The sequence below is a fragment of the Nelusetta ayraudi genome, unplaced genomic scaffold (assembly GCF_046127955.1).
Source record: "Nelusetta ayraudi isolate G7.1 ecotype Tasmania unplaced genomic scaffold, CSIRO-AGI_Nayr_v1 ptg000011l, whole genome shotgun sequence".
NCBI classification, from domain to species: domain Eukaryota; kingdom Metazoa; phylum Chordata; class Actinopteri; order Tetraodontiformes; family Monacanthidae; genus Nelusetta; species Nelusetta ayraudi.
The window spans coordinates 4,938,346-4,957,746 of record NW_027466061.1 but is presented as its reverse complement, the minus strand read 5'-3'; the positions used below and the strand labels follow the sequence as shown (position 1 = coordinate 4,957,746).

At 42.8% G+C, this 19,401-nt stretch overlaps 3 protein-coding genes across 4 annotated transcripts in view; 1 reads left to right on the top strand and 2 right to left on the bottom strand.

Annotated features, from left to right (window-relative positions):
- Positions 1-8: 8 nt before the first annotated feature.
- On the bottom strand, positions 9-8,862 carry stip1 (stress-induced phosphoprotein 1). The gene is made up of 14 exons (XM_076020214.1): positions 8,730-8,862; positions 7,017-7,226; positions 6,728-6,869; positions 6,314-6,455; positions 5,320-5,485; positions 5,072-5,198; positions 4,784-4,886; positions 4,257-4,377; positions 3,784-3,880; positions 3,558-3,682; positions 3,180-3,216; positions 2,979-3,082; positions 1,049-1,221; positions 9-927 (listed from the first exon to the last, which is right to left on the bottom strand). Exons 1-14 carry the CDS (start codon positions 8,736-8,738, stop codon positions 855-857), a joined length of 1,629 nt encoding a protein of 542 aa, XP_075876329.1. The 5' UTR covers positions 8,739-8,862; the 3' UTR covers positions 9-854.
- A 3,416-nt stretch (positions 8,863-12,278) lies between these two features.
- Positions 12,279-15,110, top strand: spata22 (spermatogenesis associated 22). Of its 2 annotated transcripts, none has more exons than XM_076020216.1 (8): positions 12,279-12,307; positions 12,650-12,706; positions 12,920-13,051; positions 13,305-13,494; positions 13,642-13,960; positions 14,050-14,161; positions 14,240-14,337; positions 14,560-15,110. In XM_076020216.1, the coding sequence occupies exons 2-8, from the start codon at positions 12,667-12,669 to the stop codon at positions 14,749-14,751; spliced, it is 1,083 nt and encodes a 360-aa protein (XP_075876331.1). In that variant the 5' UTR covers positions 12,279-12,307; positions 12,650-12,666; the 3' UTR covers positions 14,752-15,110. The 2 variants fall into 2 exon arrangements, with proteins under 2 accessions (XP_075876331.1, XP_075876330.1); XM_076020215.1 differs by having other exon boundaries at positions 12,282-12,307; positions 13,642-13,966.
- Positions 15,111-15,435: 325 nt separating this feature from the next.
- The window catches only part of lhfpl7 (LHFPL tetraspan subfamily member 7), a 97,841-nt gene continuing 93,875 nt past the window's right edge, over positions 15,436-19,401 (bottom strand). Inside the window, exon 3 of the mRNA XM_076020221.1 lies at positions 15,436-17,491. Within this exon, the coding sequence (XP_075876336.1) occupies positions 17,265-17,491 (227 nt within the window). The 3' untranslated portion in view covers positions 15,436-17,264. The remainder of the gene's footprint in view (positions 17,492-19,401) is intronic.

Sequence of the window (19,401 nt, the reverse complement as noted above, 5' to 3'; positions counted from 1 at the left end):
CCCTCAACTTCTGCATGAACTTGTTTAATGAACCGCAGGGCAGTATGTGCAACAGCCCCAACTCATTCACTTCAGTTAATCTCTCCGATCCCTGCTGCCATTTCATAGGTTGGCTCCCTCTCAATGTACCACACAGAGCTCTTACATCAGTTAACAGCCAGTATATGCAGCCATGCGGAGACGGCGGCAGAGGTATGGTACTTTAAGATAAAGTACAGTCATTTCAATCAAACTCAGAGGCCTTACAAAAAAAACACATCTGGCAATGCAACTGAACTTTTCACTCGAGACGTTGAGAAATGACGGAGAGACAGGAAGCACAGAGAAAGCCAAACTTGACAGTTCAACTTTATACTGGCACCTTGTCTGGGACACCTCAATAAAGGAAAAGACAAGAGATGAGAACAATGAAAATGATTCCAGTGAGTGAGTGAAATGACAGCGCCCAGTTCAGGTGGAATAAAAGGAGAGAGCCAGTAGGACTCTGAACGGCCTCGGGCTGGAGTTCCCTTTCAAAACACACAACTGGCTGGTGAGAGGGACGTGGTGGATTTAACTGTGCTGTTTATTAGAAGATGCAGTGGAGAATTTCTCGACATGGATTTGACGTTTCAAAAGATGCGTCTTGGTTCGTTGACAAACAAGATGGTTCCTTAAATGCAACACGGACGATGTGAGACTTAAAAAAAAAAGAAGAAAGGGAAGAAGACAGAGGGCATAAAATAGATACAAAGTCTAAGTGAGACATTAGATATTCTGAATTTGAAGGCAAGAACAGAGAATATTATATTTTGGAGAGATCTGAACGTTGTTCCACTCTGGTTTTCTTCCTCACATGTGGATCCTGGCTGCCATCAACGAATGGCTATGAGTCCAACATCAATGAGTTTCTGAATCTTCTGGGCGATGACTGGGTTCTTTAAGTGGCTGTGGAGAGCAGAAAAGCGAGGGGGTGGGGGAGAAGTGTTTAATGCACAATAAATGCCCATCAGAAGTGATTGAAGCCGTAAACGCAGAAGGACCAGCTAACAAAAGCTGTCCGACGTACTCGCTGAGCGCCTGAGGGTCCTTCTGCATCTGCTCAAGGATCATGCGCATGGCCGGGTCGCTCATGATCTGCTGCACCTCAGGGTCGGCCATCGCCCGCTTCTTCACCTCCTCGGGGCTGTCGTTCCTCATCGCCTGACTGACCATGCAGCGCTGGATGCCCTCCGACGCTTCCTGAGAGGCAAAGGAGAGGGCGGAGAAACAACAGGGAGTTGATTAATGAGAGGAACAAACACGCAATTACAAACTGCAGTCCTTCACTGTCAGGATTTGTTTGGAAGCTTCGAGTTGGACCAGGTTTACAATAAATATTCTTCTTCGAACAGCAGAGTATCAGGATCAGGATGGAAGGGTAGTAGTAAAACATTACTCAGATGCTACGACAGATGTGGGCAAACTATGGCCGGGGGGCCATATGCTGCCCATTAAGCTTTTATATGTAAACCATACAATATCTGTATTTCATCAATAGTTTCAGTGTTTTGAGTCATGTCAATAAAGAGCTGAATACCCTGGCGCTTCAAAGACACATTTTGTTGGGATGCTTTAGTTCATTTTTAATTGGCATTAAAGCAGGTTTTCTACACATCCCATCATATTATTTTGTCTCAATCACTCCATCCATCTGCTGCTAGTCCTCTGTTTTAGAAGCCATTCTGGCCCACCAGTCAAAACATTTGCCATGTGTCACAACCTCAGTACGCAGGCCCATCCTTGACAACGACACCCAACCATCACTTCACAAAGCACAGATCCACTTCCCTGGACATGGCAGTGAGTTCACAGCACTCAACCAGCTTCCACAGTGGCAGGACTTAAACACCATTGAGAAACTTTTAACAGGTGGTGTATGTTTCCAGGTAAAAAAGTCACAAAATAAAAGACTGAGGAAGGTTCAAAGCAGGAAGAATGACTTCCTGCTTTGAACCATCAGTACATTAACTTACCAAGTCTGGCTGGAAAATGTAAAATAACACATGTCCACTTTAATATTTCAAAATGTTTGTCATTTGCATACAGGCTCGACAGGCAAGTCATGATTCTATTATGTGAACTTCTCTGGTTTCCATTTGCAGTTTGTCTGTGCAACGAACATGAATCCAACCAAGTGTGAGTGCAAAGAGGCAAAAAGGCAGCAGACACTTTAAAAAAAAAACAACTGAAATAGATGCATTATACACAATAAGCTTTTAAAATGAGAGGGGATCCACATTCAAAGAGTGACTTCAGAGACCGGTGCTTCCTGAGGTGTGGAGAGTCGGCCTCATGATGAGATCTGAAAAGCAGATCTGCCAATAGCAGGAGGTCATCTGAGAAAACCCTTTGGCTTCTTGGCTTGCAAGTCATTGAGAACTAGTTGGCATTTTATGGGTAGCACGCAAGTCACATAACCATAATAAAACATTTCTCAGCAGAACCTTGGGGTCTCCACATGGCAACTCTTGCCGAATCCCACCCAGACTCCAGGGAGGTCTGCTCATCTGCTCTCCAGGAAGGTGCAGAAGCAACCACCACAGAGACCACTCTCTAGCAACTGGAAGTCACTTGGAGGCAACCAGCTCCAACACGCCAGAACTCAGCTGAGGACTTCTGAGCATCTTCAGAGTGCAGCCCCCCCTCCAGAAGCCTGCTTCCAGAGCAATGCACTCAGCCGATAACAACCATTTCTAACTGGTGCTGCGCGACCTCTGGCACCAGCTGTGGCTCTATGGATACATCCCTTACTTTCCATGTCTCTAGAACTGCTCACATTACTGTCAGCATGTTTTAAACCTTTTACTATCACTGCTATGGGGGATCCTATCATAGAGAGAAACCTCTTTAAAAACAAGCTGATGAATAAAGTAGGCTGTTGTCCCTCAGATAACAACGGACGGCCCGCAAAAAATAAGAACAATCCTTGCCAGGCCACATTAAAAGATGACAAATACCTTGGAGGAAGAATCAAGGTCCAGGGCCTTCTGGTAGACATCCATAGCTTTAGAATAGTCCTTCAGGGCCTCCAAGGCAGCTCCTTTGCGTGTGTAGCCTTTAACTGCAGTCAGATAAGTTGCAGTTAGGTGGATGAACAGGGATTTGAAGAGGTTGTAAACGTGTGAAGGGAATATTGAATGGAAACGATGGGAACTCACTGAAGGTGGGCTCAAGTTCGATGCAGTCTTCACAATCCTGGATGGAAAACAAGGAATGGTTAAAGTTCTGTCAGGTCACCTCATAAATAACAGACAGCTGTTTATGAAGTTACAATCAGGCTTTTACGACACAGAAGCGAAGGTCTGCCATTCTGCCTAGAGGGCTTCAGTGGATGCCAGAAAAGCAGTGTGATGTAATTTCCTCTTTCTAACTGTTGTGAAACAAACATAACTTTTTTCTTTTTTTTAATTAATATTCGTGGAGTCAAACAACAGGAAACCCAGCGAGAACACAAAGACCCGAGGCCCAGAGTCCTGGCCGCTGCGAGGAAGCAGACAGCAGTGGGAAAGGCCGCCTGTAAGGAGGAGGCTGTGCACCTTCAGGGCGAGTTGGAACTCCAGCAGCTTTGTGTAGCAGGCAGCTCGGTTACTGAAGAGTTTGGCATCATTTGGGTTCCTCTTAATAGCCTCGCTGTAATGTCTCATGGCCAGAGGGTAGTCTCCTATGGGGGGGAAATGTGTTTATTTTTTTTTAACATTCATCACAAAAATAATTTTAAAAAATCAGTTAAGTGTGAGAGTAAGAGACAACTTTGACACGGACCTTTCTGAAAGGCGTCGTTGCCCTTGGTCTTCTCTTCTAGAGCCAAGTCTGGGTTGATGTATGCCAACTTCTCCTGCTCCTTCAAAACCTTCTCCGCCTGTGGAAACAAAGCAAGCACGAGTCAAATAGTATTCAGGCTTCATGACTCAAGCCTAACTGAGCTTCAGGCAAAGCCAACCAGCTGTAGAAATGATAAATTGTATAAACAGCAAACCTGTACAACTTGAAAACCCTGGAAAGCTTCAACAGTCCTTAGAAATTGGATATAATTTTTAACTTTTTTTCTTGAGATAGTTTCACATTACAACCTTGCACACCACACCACCAGTGCATCATTACAATACACTTGTGGAGACAGGAGTAGGTACTTTATAGACACTGATTTAATATCATAAGTATGCCAGTACTTTCACACAGACGCATAAATTATGTAATGACCATGGATGATTCATGCCAACAAGCTCGCGGCGCACCTGCTGACACTTCTTCAGAACATCGGGAGTGCGATGCTCTGTCAAGCTCTTATTGAAATACTGAATTGCTTCTTTGTACTTCTCCTCTTTGAAGTACGAGTTGCCAATGCGAGCCAAAGCCCTGCAAAACAGACAAGGACAACATGTCACGTCAGTTGGCAAAGACCTCGCATTAAAGTGTTAGGAAACAGACTCAGAACTTGAAGATGACCCAAAAAAAGGAGAATCTTCACCTTTCAGAGGACAGCATTTAACCCTGAGCTTCACAGCCCTAAATCTAAAATCTGCTGTCATTTGTCCATAAACTTATCTTCCATGCTACATGACCTCAGTGCGGTCACAGAGCAACACTGCCACCCAGTGGTTCTTGCCTAGCAATTACACTACTTCCAAACACCTTTTTTTTTTCTGACTGAATATATTTGAAGTGGACGTTCTGGTTTTGGTAAACCTCATTAGACGAGTGCACAATCAGCAACACCACATCACACCCAAACCCTAGAAACCAATTCCAATGTAAAGCTCACTTGGCAATCTGTCTGTAATCTTCTCGGTTCTCTCGGCCGACGCTGATGGCGTCTTGGCACAGCTCACGGCACTTCTCGAACTCTCCTTTCTCAAAAAACACAGCTGGGGGGGAAGACAGCACAATACTTTTTGAAACCCCATTAAAACATTTCCAAACAGGTATTAATTAAAATGTATTTAAAATAAAATTAGACTGGACATCACATTTTCCCCTCAGTACAACACTGCTGTAGCCTCAGCTGAAGTGTGTAGCAGGTGCTTGCTAGCAACCGTGCGGAGCGGCATACCTGCTTTGTTGGAGATGTAGGTCATGTTGGTCGGGTCGTGCTTGATGGCCTCCTCATAATGTTTCACTGCCACTTCAAAGTCTTTATTCTTGTATGCCGAATTGCCAAGTTCCTTTTCCTTCAAGGCCTGTCAGAAAGGAAATAGGGCTGATGTGATTGGAAAATAAAAGGCTGAGGGGGAGACGTCAATCACACAGGACAGCGGCGCATCAAATTCCAGTACAAACAGCAGATGGAAACTGACTTACCAGCCGCTTGTTTTCTGGAAGGTCTTCCTCTTTGGGCGGAGGCGGCTGGGTCTCTTTGGGTTTGGGTGCAGGAGGAGGAGGAGGAGCGGGCTCTTCCTCCATCTCAGAGAGATTTATCCCCAGCAGCACAGAGAGTGTGGTCATCACCCTGGGATCTTGCAGTTTCCTGTCAAGCCATGTGTGCAGTTGCATGGGTTCCTCAGCAAAATGCTGTGTTTTCTACTTTCTATTTAATTGTGGTTTTCAACACCAACATCCAACTTTATGGGCCAATTCCAATTCCTCACTTAACTCCTCAATCTCAACCCTCGCCCTTAACCCTCAATCTTTGGCCCTCAAAAATAAGTGTAAGGGCATAGAAATGGGCTGTGGGGGGCGGTCTTACGCCAAAGCTACGTCCAGTCTGTCAAGAAGACGACAACGACGAAGAAGAAGGAGAAAAAGAAAAAGACGGTGAAAAAGGAAGAAGTCCTCCTTCGCTACACAACGATGTACACAAGTAACGTGAAGCCGGGACCGCCGGTCCGGCTTTACATCATAAAGTAAAAAAAATAAATGTTACGCAACAACGATGTCAATAATCCATAAAAAAAACTCTTAAACTAAGACAATAAAATGGTTTCGTAATATTTATATCTTTATTAACTAAAAAATGATTCCAAAAATACTTCCATTTGTAGCTCGCTTTTACGTTGCGACCTTTTTCGAAGATGTCTTGGTGAAAATACGCAATGCCTTCTGGGTAGCCCTTACTGCCAAGGGTGGTGCTGGTGTAGGTCACCGGAGAATCTCAATATTGAGGGCGATACAGCCCTTAATCTTGTCCCTCAACTTGACGTTCTGAGAATCGGGACAGCACTTGCACTTTGCAGGAGCGCGCATTGTTGAGATTGAGGGTTAAGGGAGGAATTGGAATTCACCCTATGTCACAGAACATAATTGTGTGTACAACAGCCTCATAATAATAATAATAACGGTGTGATGGTCAACGTACGTGCCAAGCTCTGACGGGTTGCTCTTGAGCTGCTCCAGCAGCTCCCTGTAGCTGGGATCCGACAGCAGCTCGCGGGTCCTGGAATCCTTCTCCAGCTTCTGGTACAAGTTGGGCATCGCAAAAGGGTTCATCATCGATTTCTCTGGCAAGCGAAAAAAAAGCAAGTGTGTATGTTAGCACAGTTTTATGGTTACGCAATCGTCATCGAACTCTGGGACCTTTTATCGGATGCCGAGTGTCCTTTAAAAAGAAGTCCGTGCGCATTTATTTCTGTGATCCCAAGCGTTTCTGTACATGATTCACAACCCACATAGGAGAAACTATGAGTCACAACGTTCTGTAAACACACTTTTTTTCTCCACGGACTTTAAAAAGAAAAAAAAAAGAAAAAAAAAGAGGCAATTTTCCTTCTACCTGCAAGCCGGGCTTCAATGTTCTGTAATCCCTCTTTTAGCTGCTGATTACTCGACTCATGCCGGAGTCCTTCTTGGTAAGTTAATCTTGCTTCTTCCAACCGGCCGAGGAATTCCAGAGCTGCTGCTTTACGGGAATATCCCTGGTGGAATACAATTATTACATGGTAAAGTGCCATTAATTACACACACACACACACACACACACCCACACCCACACACACACACACACACACACACACACACACACACACACACACACACACACACCGAACGGAGGGCAATCTCACCTTCCCCCAGTCAGGCTTGATCTTGATGGTCTGACAGGCATCCTGGAGAGCGTTTTCATAGTTGCCTTTCTTGGCGTAGGCAGCCGAGCGGTTGCTGTACAGGACGTGGTTTGAAGGGTCGAGGGCCACAGCTTCAGTGTAGCAGCGCACCGCCTCATCAATATTTCCTGCACTCAGTGCTTTGTTGCCCTGGTCCTTCAACGCTGAAACCTGCCCGCCACAAACAAAGCCGACAAATGAAACACATAGACACAAATACGCAGTGTTACAAAGTTTACTGTTCTTAAATCTGCACACAAAAGCGTGATAAGGCATCCCAGAAGAGGTTTGTTTGCAGCTGCCCCTGACAGAGCTCAAGAATGGAAGCAGAAAAAAAAGTCAGCTGTTCATGTCAGATCAGTGCTGCAGACAGATAAGCTAGCCTAACAACTAGCATTCATTAAATTTTTGATAAATACAATTTACCAAGTATTCACATGATCCTAAGGTGATTTAGATAAGCAACTGTAGAGTTACATAAATAGCCAATTTTCACATTGCAGAAAGAATTATGAGTCTGTCGTTCTGAGGTCAGCTCCTGATCGAGGCTTGTTGTTACAAAACTATTTTTATTGCAAGGGAAGTTTATTCATAAACTACAAATATGATGATGTCACTTGCGCAACTTTTTCCATCGCTTTCAAGTGTGACTAACATGAGCATTACGGCGCCATCTTGTGACATAAACAGTGCACAGCATCCCTTGCCATGTACATATATCGGTTTGTGTTTGTTTCTGCGTTTTAATTGATGCGTTTGGTCAAACGAGGCACGATTTGATTGAAACGCAACCTTGGAAAGACAAACAGCTCATTTTTGGACAGCACCTGCAACTCCTAAGAACGCTGTAACTGGTGCTGCTATGGTAGCGGCGTGGTGTACATCTAGAATGATCCACCGGTCTGAGCGCAGGCTAACGAGAACGCCGAGCTGGCCGATCCAAAAATACTCCTGCAGCATGTGCTGGACACCGACTGTCCCAGTGAAAGCTGTCGCTCCTCTCACACGATACACACACTTTGGATTTGCATTCGACAGATTTGTTATGAAGACCATCGTCTGAATGAGCCCAGAGCTCACATTTTCAGAGCTAACACTAGCTAGCATTTCCTGATGGGCTAACCTTAAGAATCACGGCAGCCAACAAACACATGTAGTTACAATGACGGTTTCGTTCCACAACTTTCTGTGCGAGCGGAGGAATAGAAGAAGACTCAAATGTTGGCTCACAAAATACGGGAATATATGTATTATGGTGGCTTAACCTTGGGATGAACAATTATGAATTAGCAGCAGTCCACAAGTGAACAGCAACCCGATTATTCAGCTAAACAGCGTCATGTGCTTTGGGAGAATTGTTGCAATTTAGCATATCGACACTTTACGCATGAATTTTAATTTACATGTTGTTATTGCCAACTTCATTAAGCTAATTGCATATTAGCCAAATAGCTACAGAGCGGTGTTAGCTAACCGGATACTCGCTATACTATCACGCTAGCTAACCCCGGGCGTTGGATTTAGAAGTTTTACGGGATCAGACGGCTTAGTTATACTGTTGAAAACTGGAGATATACAAATCATTTACTTCTAATCATTATCAGTCATACACGCGGGTCATTTTTCATTGTTAAGAGAGCGAGTAGTTCATACAAAACGATGAAGCACACTCACTTTCTCCATGGTGCAAGCATGAGGTTCCTTCCAGAATCTACTACCGACGAGCGCCTCCCCTTGATCTGCGTGCTGGTTGCCAGGTTGTGATACAAAATCCTGCAAACACAATAAGGCAAGAGGTTTGATTCTCGTTCGTTCGTCAGTATAAAGCCTCGAATGAAAGTTCTAGAAATATTTATATTATATTATAGCATATTTCAACCATCTGACCAACACGTGCAGTAAAACAATGTAACAAAGGCCTTTCCTTAGCCTTTTTATTTTTATTTATGTCTCATTGCTCGGGTTGTGTGTGTGTGTGTGTGTGTGTGTGTTTGTTTATTTATTCATTTATTTATTTATTTATTTATTTATTTTACTAATAATGTCTTACAGCAGGTTTTATATCTTTTATGTCTCTTTGCTCTTTGTCTATATTAGCACTTTGAGATTTCTCAATGTAAAGTGCAATATAAATTAAACCTGCAAGCAGGGTTGGCGGGACTGAGCCCACCCCATGGACTTGCGGCTGACACACTGGCAGCACTTTCAGAAAAGATGCCTAAACCAGTATATCAGTCCAAGTAAAAGAAGATTTCAAAAATATGAATACTGAACAATTGCGTATTGCCGACCCCCCCACCCCACCCCCCGACCTCTGCCGACTCTGGAAAAGGTCTAAATAATCATAAGCCTGTGTGTGCAAATGATGCAGATTGTTCACTTCCAGTTGTTGGTTTTTTTGGGTGAGGCTGTCAAATGTAAATTTTAGGCCTTGATGAGACAAACACGTGGGCGTTTGAATGAGCTCTGCTTTTGCAACCTTGGAAACAAACGCTACGAACCCGGTCATTTCTGCGTCTACATGAAATGGGCTGGATCGTAAAGACTTAAAGTGGGGGAACACAATGTCCAATTTGTGACACATGAATACACATGATCAAAGCAGCATGTTGACGGTAGGAAAGCCCGAGTCAACATGTACACAAAGATTCACATGCCTATACAAATTAACCTTACATACATATTTCCTTAGTTGCAGGAAGGAGACTTGTGAATGCCTTACCTCACGTAATTTGGAAAAGGGAGTGAGTACTGAGGGCTGAGCTGCAGTTATATGTCTGTTGTTATGGGGCGTTGTCCAATACCAAGCCAGCATTTATGACTGTCATGTTTTAATAGCCTTTGATCATGTTCTGCCTGCCAGTTGAGAAGAAAAGAAAAAAGAACGTTATGCAGTCAGTGTTGTGCATTGTGGATCTTTCATGCTCAAAGCCGATCCAACGTTCTAACTACATCCATAAATATGAAGAATTATGATTTAGAGGCTGGTAAACATTGTTTATTGTCTTATACTTTTTTCAGTGCATAAAATTGTAAAATTGGAGACATCAGAAAACAAAGTGCAATTGCCTGCGATATATTCATATTCAGTTCAAAAACGAACAGTACATTTTTGGGCAATATTAAACAACTTGAAATATGTCACCTCTTGCTTATCGTATCAAATAAATTAGAGCATACGTGACGTAGAGCTTGATGAGACGAACGCGTGGTTGTTTGTTGCACGTCAATGCAAAATTCCTAGGGGGCGCTACGGCCATTTTAGTGTTTTTTTACATCTCGGCCTGTAAGTGGCGCTCTGGAGGAGCTCTTTCCCTGATTTTGTCACCACAGGAAGGTTTTCGCAGCCTAGACAAGTGATCAAAATTTGGTGCGAATCAAAAGCATGTTAAGGGGGTGAAAGTGGGGTAGACAGTCCCCATTTTGTCTAGGGGGCGCTATTGAGTGGATATGAATTTCTTTTTCAAGAAATCCAAATTTGGGCCAGGTCCGACCTGTATACACAATTTGGTGAGTTTTGGAATATGGGAAAGGGGTGAAAATGGGGTTCAAAATTTTTTGCGAAAAAGACCTTTACTTTGCAGGGCCGTAAAATGAAAACTGAAGCATCTATCACAAAGTTTTCAATGATTGTAGGTCATGAAGGTGTGGTCTACATCATACTCCGATTTCAAGTCTGTCACACCTACGGTTCCTGATTGTGGTGTTTTGAGAGTTTTTCAAACAAGTGAAAATATCTCACTTCCGGTTTGTTTGTGGTTATAGGTTAGCATTTATGAAAATTAGGTATGAATTCAAGGAACCTGTGGGTCTTTGTCCGATGTGTCCACGACCTTCCTTGAGGGCGCTATGACCATTCTAGTTTTTTGGTCTATGTAGGGGGCGCTATTGAGCAAGTGTGTAAAATTCTTTCAAAAAAAAGAAATTTTTCAAGGGTTCTGACCTGCGTGCAAGATTGTGCAACACAAACGGGTCTTCGCCTTGCGATGACCTGCTCTGCTTCAAAGCTGGTCTAATCGCCGGGGCTCAGTCCCGAATAAAATTCATCAATATGAAAGAAAGGGAAGCCCGTCTGGCTGACCGAGCACCATTTACTGAATTTCAACTTTAGTTGAACTATAGTTAGTTAGTGCAAAACTGACATTAATAAATAATACATTTTGTAATGATCACCCTTAGAGAACATATTTACAACGTATTCTAATTTAAAATGAATCAATTTCTTTGTGTCTAATATCAAAAGCTAAGGAGTCCTTTACAAACCATGTTCAAGGGTAATTTGTTCTCTAGCTTCTTGCCTAACATAGTTTTGACTAATTATATCATTCAAGAACAGTTACGTCAACCAACCTTTTCCAATTTATCCGTAAAATCCACTTCCCGCTACCTTTAAATTCACCACTAGAGGGTAATATATGCCCACACAAGACAAAAGCCTTTCTAAATCTATTCAAAGTCTACCTGACAGGAAGACGTCAAATTTTACACAATTTTGCACAATATTATTATTTATACTTTCATTATAAATCAAGATTTATATACAGATATCAGTATGTCTAACTATGTGATCAGCTGAAACATTAATTTAAGTCTTTTATTTGTTTTATAGAGGGCCAATTGGCAGCTATAGCAGTGACATACTTTTGTGTTTGTTATCCAACGGTCTCTGAAAGCCAAAGAATCCCACTGATGCCAGGCCAGAACATCAATGCTACTTTTTCTACAATTTCTTTTGCTGAGAGAGAACAAAAGGAGATGGATCAGAGGTGTGTGTCTGAATTATAGAGACTTGTAGCCAGGATGTGATACAGAACCACAGTGGCAATTTTAGCCTCAGGGGTCTGTGAGGAACAAAGAGCGCAGCTGCTGAATCTATAACCTCTGCCCTTGTCTTTACTCATAGGCCCGTCACTGAGATGACCTCGATTTGTGTTTACTTGGGTTCATCACATGTCAGGAGTTATTCAAGGAGCTCCCACTTGTGTGCTGTATACCTTTGCCCAGGCCAGGGCTGAGCAGATGTGACCAGGTTAAAGCACAGGTTCGGTATGTTTTGCAGATTTTAGTAGGCCTACAATATTTTTCCATGGGATAGATAGATAGATAGATAGATAGATAGATAGATAGATAGATAGATATTCTGTTTCCCGCCGTTGATGTGGAGCATGAAGGCGACACAGGTGCCGCCTTCATGCTCTCCACGGTGCTGCGGTGTTTTTCTTTTCCCGTGAAATAATACTTCAACAAAAACAGTAAGTAATGCTCGTAATGTTCTGTTGAACATAAAGCCTTAGTTACTAATCGCAAAAACGGTTGAAGTTGTGTTTTCAACTTTAATAGTCGCAACAGTATTTATTTTAAATAATAATGGTGTGCACGTCTCGCTAACTTGTACTTTTTGGCATCGAGTGTTCGCGTCCTAGCTAACAAACTGGGCTGGCTAATTTAGCCTAGCTTCTAAAAGTATTTAAGTGCGTTTTAAAGTGCCGTCTACTTTCCTGTCCTGGACTGATGAAAACGTTGTTCGTTTATTACAAAACGTTTCACCCAGACAAACAAGGGTGTGTTCAATTTCCCCTGTTTTCTTTTGGCAGCACCTTCAGACGTGAGGATGAGAAGACAGGAAAACCAGCCACCCAGGTCCACCGGAGGTTTGTTAAAAAAAAAAAACAAAAAACACTTTCCATCGAACATAGTGGGCTTGCAGACAGTAGCTTTTAAGTATTATAAAACTGTGGTTTCATGACACGTTCCCTTGTGTCTTGAAATGTTGACGGTCGGTGACTAATCGCGGAGTTGACGCCCAATCCCATGTAGATTAGTGACAGTTGAAATAGACTCACCTTTCTCTGTCTCTCTGCCAGGCTTTGCGTCAGTCTTCAACCAGAAGAAAAGAAACAGAATTCCTCTGACATCGGCACCCTCCGAGAACGATTTCTTTTCACACAGTGAATTCACAGCGACCAGTGGCACAGATAAACCGCCCAGCAATTCAGGTAAACCGGGGAGCTCGGCTCTCCCTCAATTGTCATTTTGGCACACAACAGGCAATACCGTTTGTAAATTGATTTTTAATGGCAGGGAAAAATCCCAGAACAAACTATTTCAAGTAAGGCAACGAGTATTAAGCTCTCAAATGATCGGAAACAGCTACATTTCTAAAACCCCTTCCTCCTAATAAGTCACACAACTGAGACACTGTAAAACACAACAAATCTGCATGTTGCATCTCTCGGCGTGTTTACTCAGGTTCATATGGACATCAGCAGGCATCACAGCCATCTTCTGGCTCATCTCAAAGCCGCATGTGGTGCTCACCAAGCATCTCACCGTCCACTCCAACTCACCAGTATGGCAGCAACAGACCTGCACCTGGACCTGCCCCTGCAATAAGACACTACGCACCAATGGCACATCCTTACAAGCCGAGGGGCTCAGTGTATGTTTACCTCGGTTTGAGCTTTGTGATGCTCATGGAATTGACCTTAAGAATAAGTTGAATAATAGATTACTGACTTTTGGTGCATGCTTGTGCTAAATTTCTTGTCCGACGTGTGACAATAGACTGATTTATTTTAATGTTCAGGTCAAACATGGAACAGCCCAGCACTCCAGTGAAACAAAAGGACGCTGTCTCCATCGTCAGGTCTGGAAAGAATGTGTTCACCAACCCCTTTGGGTTCCCTCCAAAGTGTCAGCAGTCAATGTACAGACCACAGAATCCAGGTCATAGCCAGCAGTTCAGGCAGGGACCTCCTCCTATTCCATCACCCATCAGACCTTCTGCTCCAGTAGCACACACACAAGACACCAGCTGGATGATTACCAGCAGCTTTGGGCCACAGAGACCCCCCCTAAAGGAAATCGCTGGAACAAATCAACCCCGTATTATGCAACAAACTAAAGTACAGGTAGAGGAATATAGAGAAAATATGTCCAAAAGCATCAGTCAAATTTTCTCTAATTTTCAATGTATTCAACGTGTGCCCTGCAGGAAAGAAGACCCGCTGCTGAGAACTCGTTGAGGATCCTGACTGCAGTTATTAATGGCATGAGACACTGGGGCCAGTTCAAAGACAAAGTTTCTATCCTCTTTGAGATATTTGGTCAGTTTGTTAGCTGTTGATGTCATCTTTTATATACGTACGTCTGGCAGAAGGAAAATGTCTTGGCTCTCTCCGCAGCTACTCTGGACTCTGCAGTCACGTCGGGCTGCTACGGGGCCAAGAACTTCCTCTTGAGAGACAGGAAGGAGGTTGTACAGTGCGTCTTCTATGAAAATGTGAGTTCGAGAGGGCAAACTTTCTCCAAGGAAGTAAAACAATTGACAGGATCTTGTATCAGTGTCGAAGAGATAAATGAGAATAATAATTAGAAAAAGAATTACGTTCTCACCAACCGTGTCACCATCCTGACCCATTATACTCTATCTTGTGCAACCTTTAATAGAGAAAGGTTAAATTAAAAAAATTAACAATCAAAGAGAACTTCTTCTGGTCAACAGGAGCAAGAACTGTCCCGCCTCATCCGTGGTCAAGTCTATCGCTGTGTGGGGAACTACGACCCCGGCAGAGATGTCCTTGTGTGTGTTTCAGTCAGAGCCGCTCTGCCAACACAGCTGAGGAACGCACAGGAGGCTGTGAAAGCAAGTAACGCAGTGATGAGGGCACTGGTCAAAACACACAATGAAGTGTGAGAGCAGATTTGATAGGTGGATGTGAGAGCAGCTTTCAGGTGTTACAGTCACGAGAACAGTGATGAAGAGAGTTAATATGTTTTGTATTTATTAACAAGAGAAATTGATTTAAATTGTATTGTTGCTCAAACGCAAATGTTTCAAATGTTAGTATTCCTGTTCCCTCTGTGAGTTCTGGCAAAGATGTTTTATTGATGTGAAATCAGAGTGTAATGTTTGATTTTGCCCAGCCCTTCATTAAAAAGGAAGCTTTTCTTCAATCAGCTCTTATTTTTCTTTAATTACAAATAAATTTCACAGAACAGCAAACATTTTTTTAAAGGTTAATACAGGTAAAGCAAAAAAAAACAAAACAACAACCCCAAAACAAAACAATGAGGTAATTTCCCAAAATATATCTTTGAAAAACAGGACAGTTAGGATGAACATGATATCAATCACAGTTAGTTTATTTACAGTCAAACGTCACAATGGTTTAAAAAACGAACAAAACAAAACAATACTTCTACTCTACCAAAACAACTTCACCAGTGCTGAGACTTTGCACACAACAGTTGAACAAACAGGGGAATAAGTCCAGTGTTCTCACTCTCGTCATTCCCACAGCGCAGGTGAGCACAGTATGAGGTCCAACACAATACCAACGCTTGCTCTTGACCTTCCAATCATGGGAACAACAGGGAGTTGTATTTTTTTTTTTTTTACTTTTTTCGCTTAGTTTTTTTTTCATATCGTCATTTGAACCCAAATGTTGAAAATACTTTAAGTTTAACCCATTATTAAAACCCAACCCGTTGTTTTACACAAATACAGATGTAGAAAAGGGAGTCCAGCTGGAAGAAATTGGCAGTGAACGAGGAGAGTAAGTGGAGTAGCAGACGTTTTGTTCTTGGAGAATGACAGGAAGGGTGCAGATGTTGTAAAGTAGGAGTGGGTTGAGCAAAAATACACTAACAGCTTGTTTGAGGAGCTAATTATTTTAAGCCACAATTTACACAGAAATGTGAGTAATGTGTTAGCCAGCACAGACAACCAAAGGCAAAGATCAGTTTTTTACAGCTCCCAGCACCTTCTACGCAACTGTGTGACAATTTCTTGATCACACAGGACAAGGATGCCAGAAACAAACCTTTTAGTCACGTGCTTAAACCTTTTAATCTAGCAGTTTAAGTTGCCTTCTTCAGGTATTGGTAAAGATTTCTCGGGGCATATAAGTGAACACAAGAACCCTTATTGTCTCTTTTTCCTCTTTCTGCAACAATCACATCAAATTAGAGGACTTTTTTTTCTGTCTCAAGAACTTGCACATTTACTGCGTCACAGAAACCCTAAAAAGTCTAGAGAACGAAATATAGGGTTAAAAAAAAGAAACTACATCACACAACAGGATCCACAGTTTCTCACCAGAAAAGAGGTTAAACCTGATATTTGTATTAAACACTTGTCTTGGTTATGTTAAAGGCACAAGTTGGTCGGATCACATTATAATTCTGGATCGGTTGTTTTACCAATAACAAGCTCGTCTTCTCCTGCACTCCTGGACAAAGTTCATGCAAGTCTCTCCCTTTGCAAACAATAGTTTCCTGAATTAGAGCATTTAGTTTAGTGTGTTGCAGACAGAAATTCAACAGCTCAACAAGCAAGTTACTTTGCACAAGAAATTCTGGGTAACAATAACAAAATGATGCATTAAACCCAACATAAAATATTTGACAAGTCTGTTCTGAAATTATTTTCTGTTTGTTCGTTTAGCAGATTTATTCCTGTTGTCCTTTCGTGGTGACATTTCACCACTGCCTTGAAAGATGTGACAACCTGACAAGCACGGTTCACTGCCTGGTCTCGTGACCGTAGCCAGACTTAATGAACCAAAGTACATCGAAGTGTCAAAGTTGTCTTTGCAGGTTTTCTTTTTTTGAAACTCAGGACGGCAGCTCTGTTAGATCCAGGCCATATGTACAGTCCAAACAGAAGCAACGAACGTCTCTTCTTAAAGCCCAGACACAGGGAAATGTCTTTGACTGTGTCTGTTAACAAGTTGGATTTTCTGCAAAACATCTTTAGAAAACATGTAAGCGGATATGTCACATCACGACATAGCATCATGCTCCCACCCTTTATTCTTTTTTATTTTGAAAAGTGTTACTGGTCTTTTTTGGAATGTAATCTAGACTATTCCTAAAGAAAAGGGGGAAAAGCAAGTTTAATCAAGTCCCTGTTATTTTATGTTAATGAAAACACTTAATTCAAACTGCAGGAAAAGAGTAAGATTTTGGCCAAGTACCTTCAAAACAGAAAACATCTCATTTAAATGACTGAAATCAAGCTAATTTCATGTCAAATGCAGGAAGACAGTGTTTGTTGTAGAGTGTCAGCTCAGCAGACAGTGAGTTGGCTTTTCTGAACAACAGCATCCCTTCAAAAAAGATGCAGGTTGTCTCCGCATGGCACCAATCCCGGGTCAGAGAGATTGGTTGGGATGAGGGGTTAGGACAAGAAACAGCAAAAGTTCACTATAACAGGGTGGGTAAAGGGGTGGGGGACAGCTGCTCCTTTGGTGCGTATTTGGCAAAAAAGGGCAAAAATACGGTGAGCATGACTCCAACGATGGCCAGCATGTAGCCCCAGCCGATCTGACAGTCGCCGGCATAGTAAATGTCAGCGTTTCCGCAGTAGGACCTGACCAGGGACGAGTTGAGGCCAAAGGGATAGACGAGGAGGCCAGCAGCCATGATGAACACTGCACAGAGGAGAGAGAGAAAGCAAGAGATAGTGGTTAAAACACAGTATTGTCATCAACAGTCAAAACATTTAGTCCCATATTACAGCCTCAGTGATTTTTTATGGAGGTGACTGGAGCAACTTTTAAGGATTGATCAACCAAAAAGCTATGGAGATACACTCACTGACCACTGACGTCAAGGGTCAGAGGTCAGAATGGGAAGACGGGTTGCAAACCAAGTTTTTTTTACAACCAAGTTCTGCAGACCCGCACCAGAACAGCACCTTCAACCTTGAAGCAGTCCATCCATCCATTCATCCATTCACCCATCCATCTATCTATCCATCTACACTAGGAGGGTGTACCCCATAAAGCAGTTCGTGAGTGCAGAGTAAGAGGTAGTTAAAACATCTTTCACCAAAAACCACAGGGCTGTTTACCACAGTGATGTGCTCAGTGACAACCACTTGGGGGCAGTAGAGAAAGAAAATACCCTGAAAGCTGAACATCCTATGAGCGCTGAGGTGGAAGATTCCTTGCCTTGCAGTGATACATAGAATACATTATAATAATCTTGGTTGAGTGAAATGTCTATTAATGGCAGAATACAGCTCCCGCTAATATAAAGAACAACACACACTGGTAACTTTGTAGTTAATAAAAAAACACACACAACAGTGATTAATGCCATATAGAACCACACTCGTCAGTCTTCATTGTAGATCTCCAAGATCAGCCCCACCCTCTGCTGATATCAGCTTTCTCTGACTTCATCACCCCTGCAGCATGAGAGTGCCTCACTTCTACAAAGTGGGTCCAGTCTCCCGTTCGGCGCTGCCAAGTCTTTTATCGACGGCGCTACAGGCAATCACCGCCACTGTTAGTCAGTCTGAACGCTGGCTGGATTTCTATTTCAATGTCCCCTGACATTGTTGTCCTTGCCACGGAGAGCTTGGGTTACCATGAAGACCTTGACACCGCGAGAGGGAGAAAACTCGACAAACATTGTGTCTTATTACGCCGCGTTGACTTCAGGAGACATCTGACAGAGTTTGTGCGAGAGCTACAACAGAGTGGCTGTCTGAGCGTCAAATCAGTGCATTGTATGAGCACTTGAGGACCGTGAACGTGGATGAGGAGGTGGGATTGTCACTCTAGTGCAGCACAGTGGGGACTTTGGAACCGACTGATGGGAGAAGAAAAGCGGCGCGTTGAGGTTCAACAGCAGTAAGGACAGGTGTGTCTGGACTGGTTGGCTTCATAGCCTTGGGTACCCAAACTCTGCACCCATTCCTGGCAGTTTCGAGAGTGATCCCATGTTTTATTTGTGCGTGCACCTCAAAGCTCACAGTCGCATCAGGCTTTTTTTTGACTATTTTTGTTTCTTATCAAACTGTAAAAAACAACAAGACACAGGCGTATGTTGATAGCCCAAGGCCACTTGCCTCCTACTCCACAAATGTGTCATTTAGAGCAAACACATTCAGAGCCAGGGTGAATAAACGATGAGTAACGCGGCACAACCTCCACACACACAGACACTGACTGGATTTTAACAATACAGACATCAAAGTACGGCATGGCTGGATGTACTGTATATTTTAATTAACAGCAGCTTAGTCTAAATGCCTATTGCAAATTTGGAAGGAGTTGAATGTGAGTTCAAATTCTTGGCTTTAAATTACATATCTTCCTAAATAGAACCCCAACAGACAGTGGGATGAGAGAGGCTGGCATGGGCAGTGTAAGAAGATTTGGAGAAAGTAACAGCTGCATTTTAATGATATTTTCCAGTCAGGCATAATGAAACTGATTGAAACAACATCATGTTCTCGATTTGAAACTGATAAGAATTCGGCATCATGTAATACGCTCCGATGAAAACTTTGTAGAAACTCGCTGCAGGCTTTAGGAAAAAAAAAAGGCAT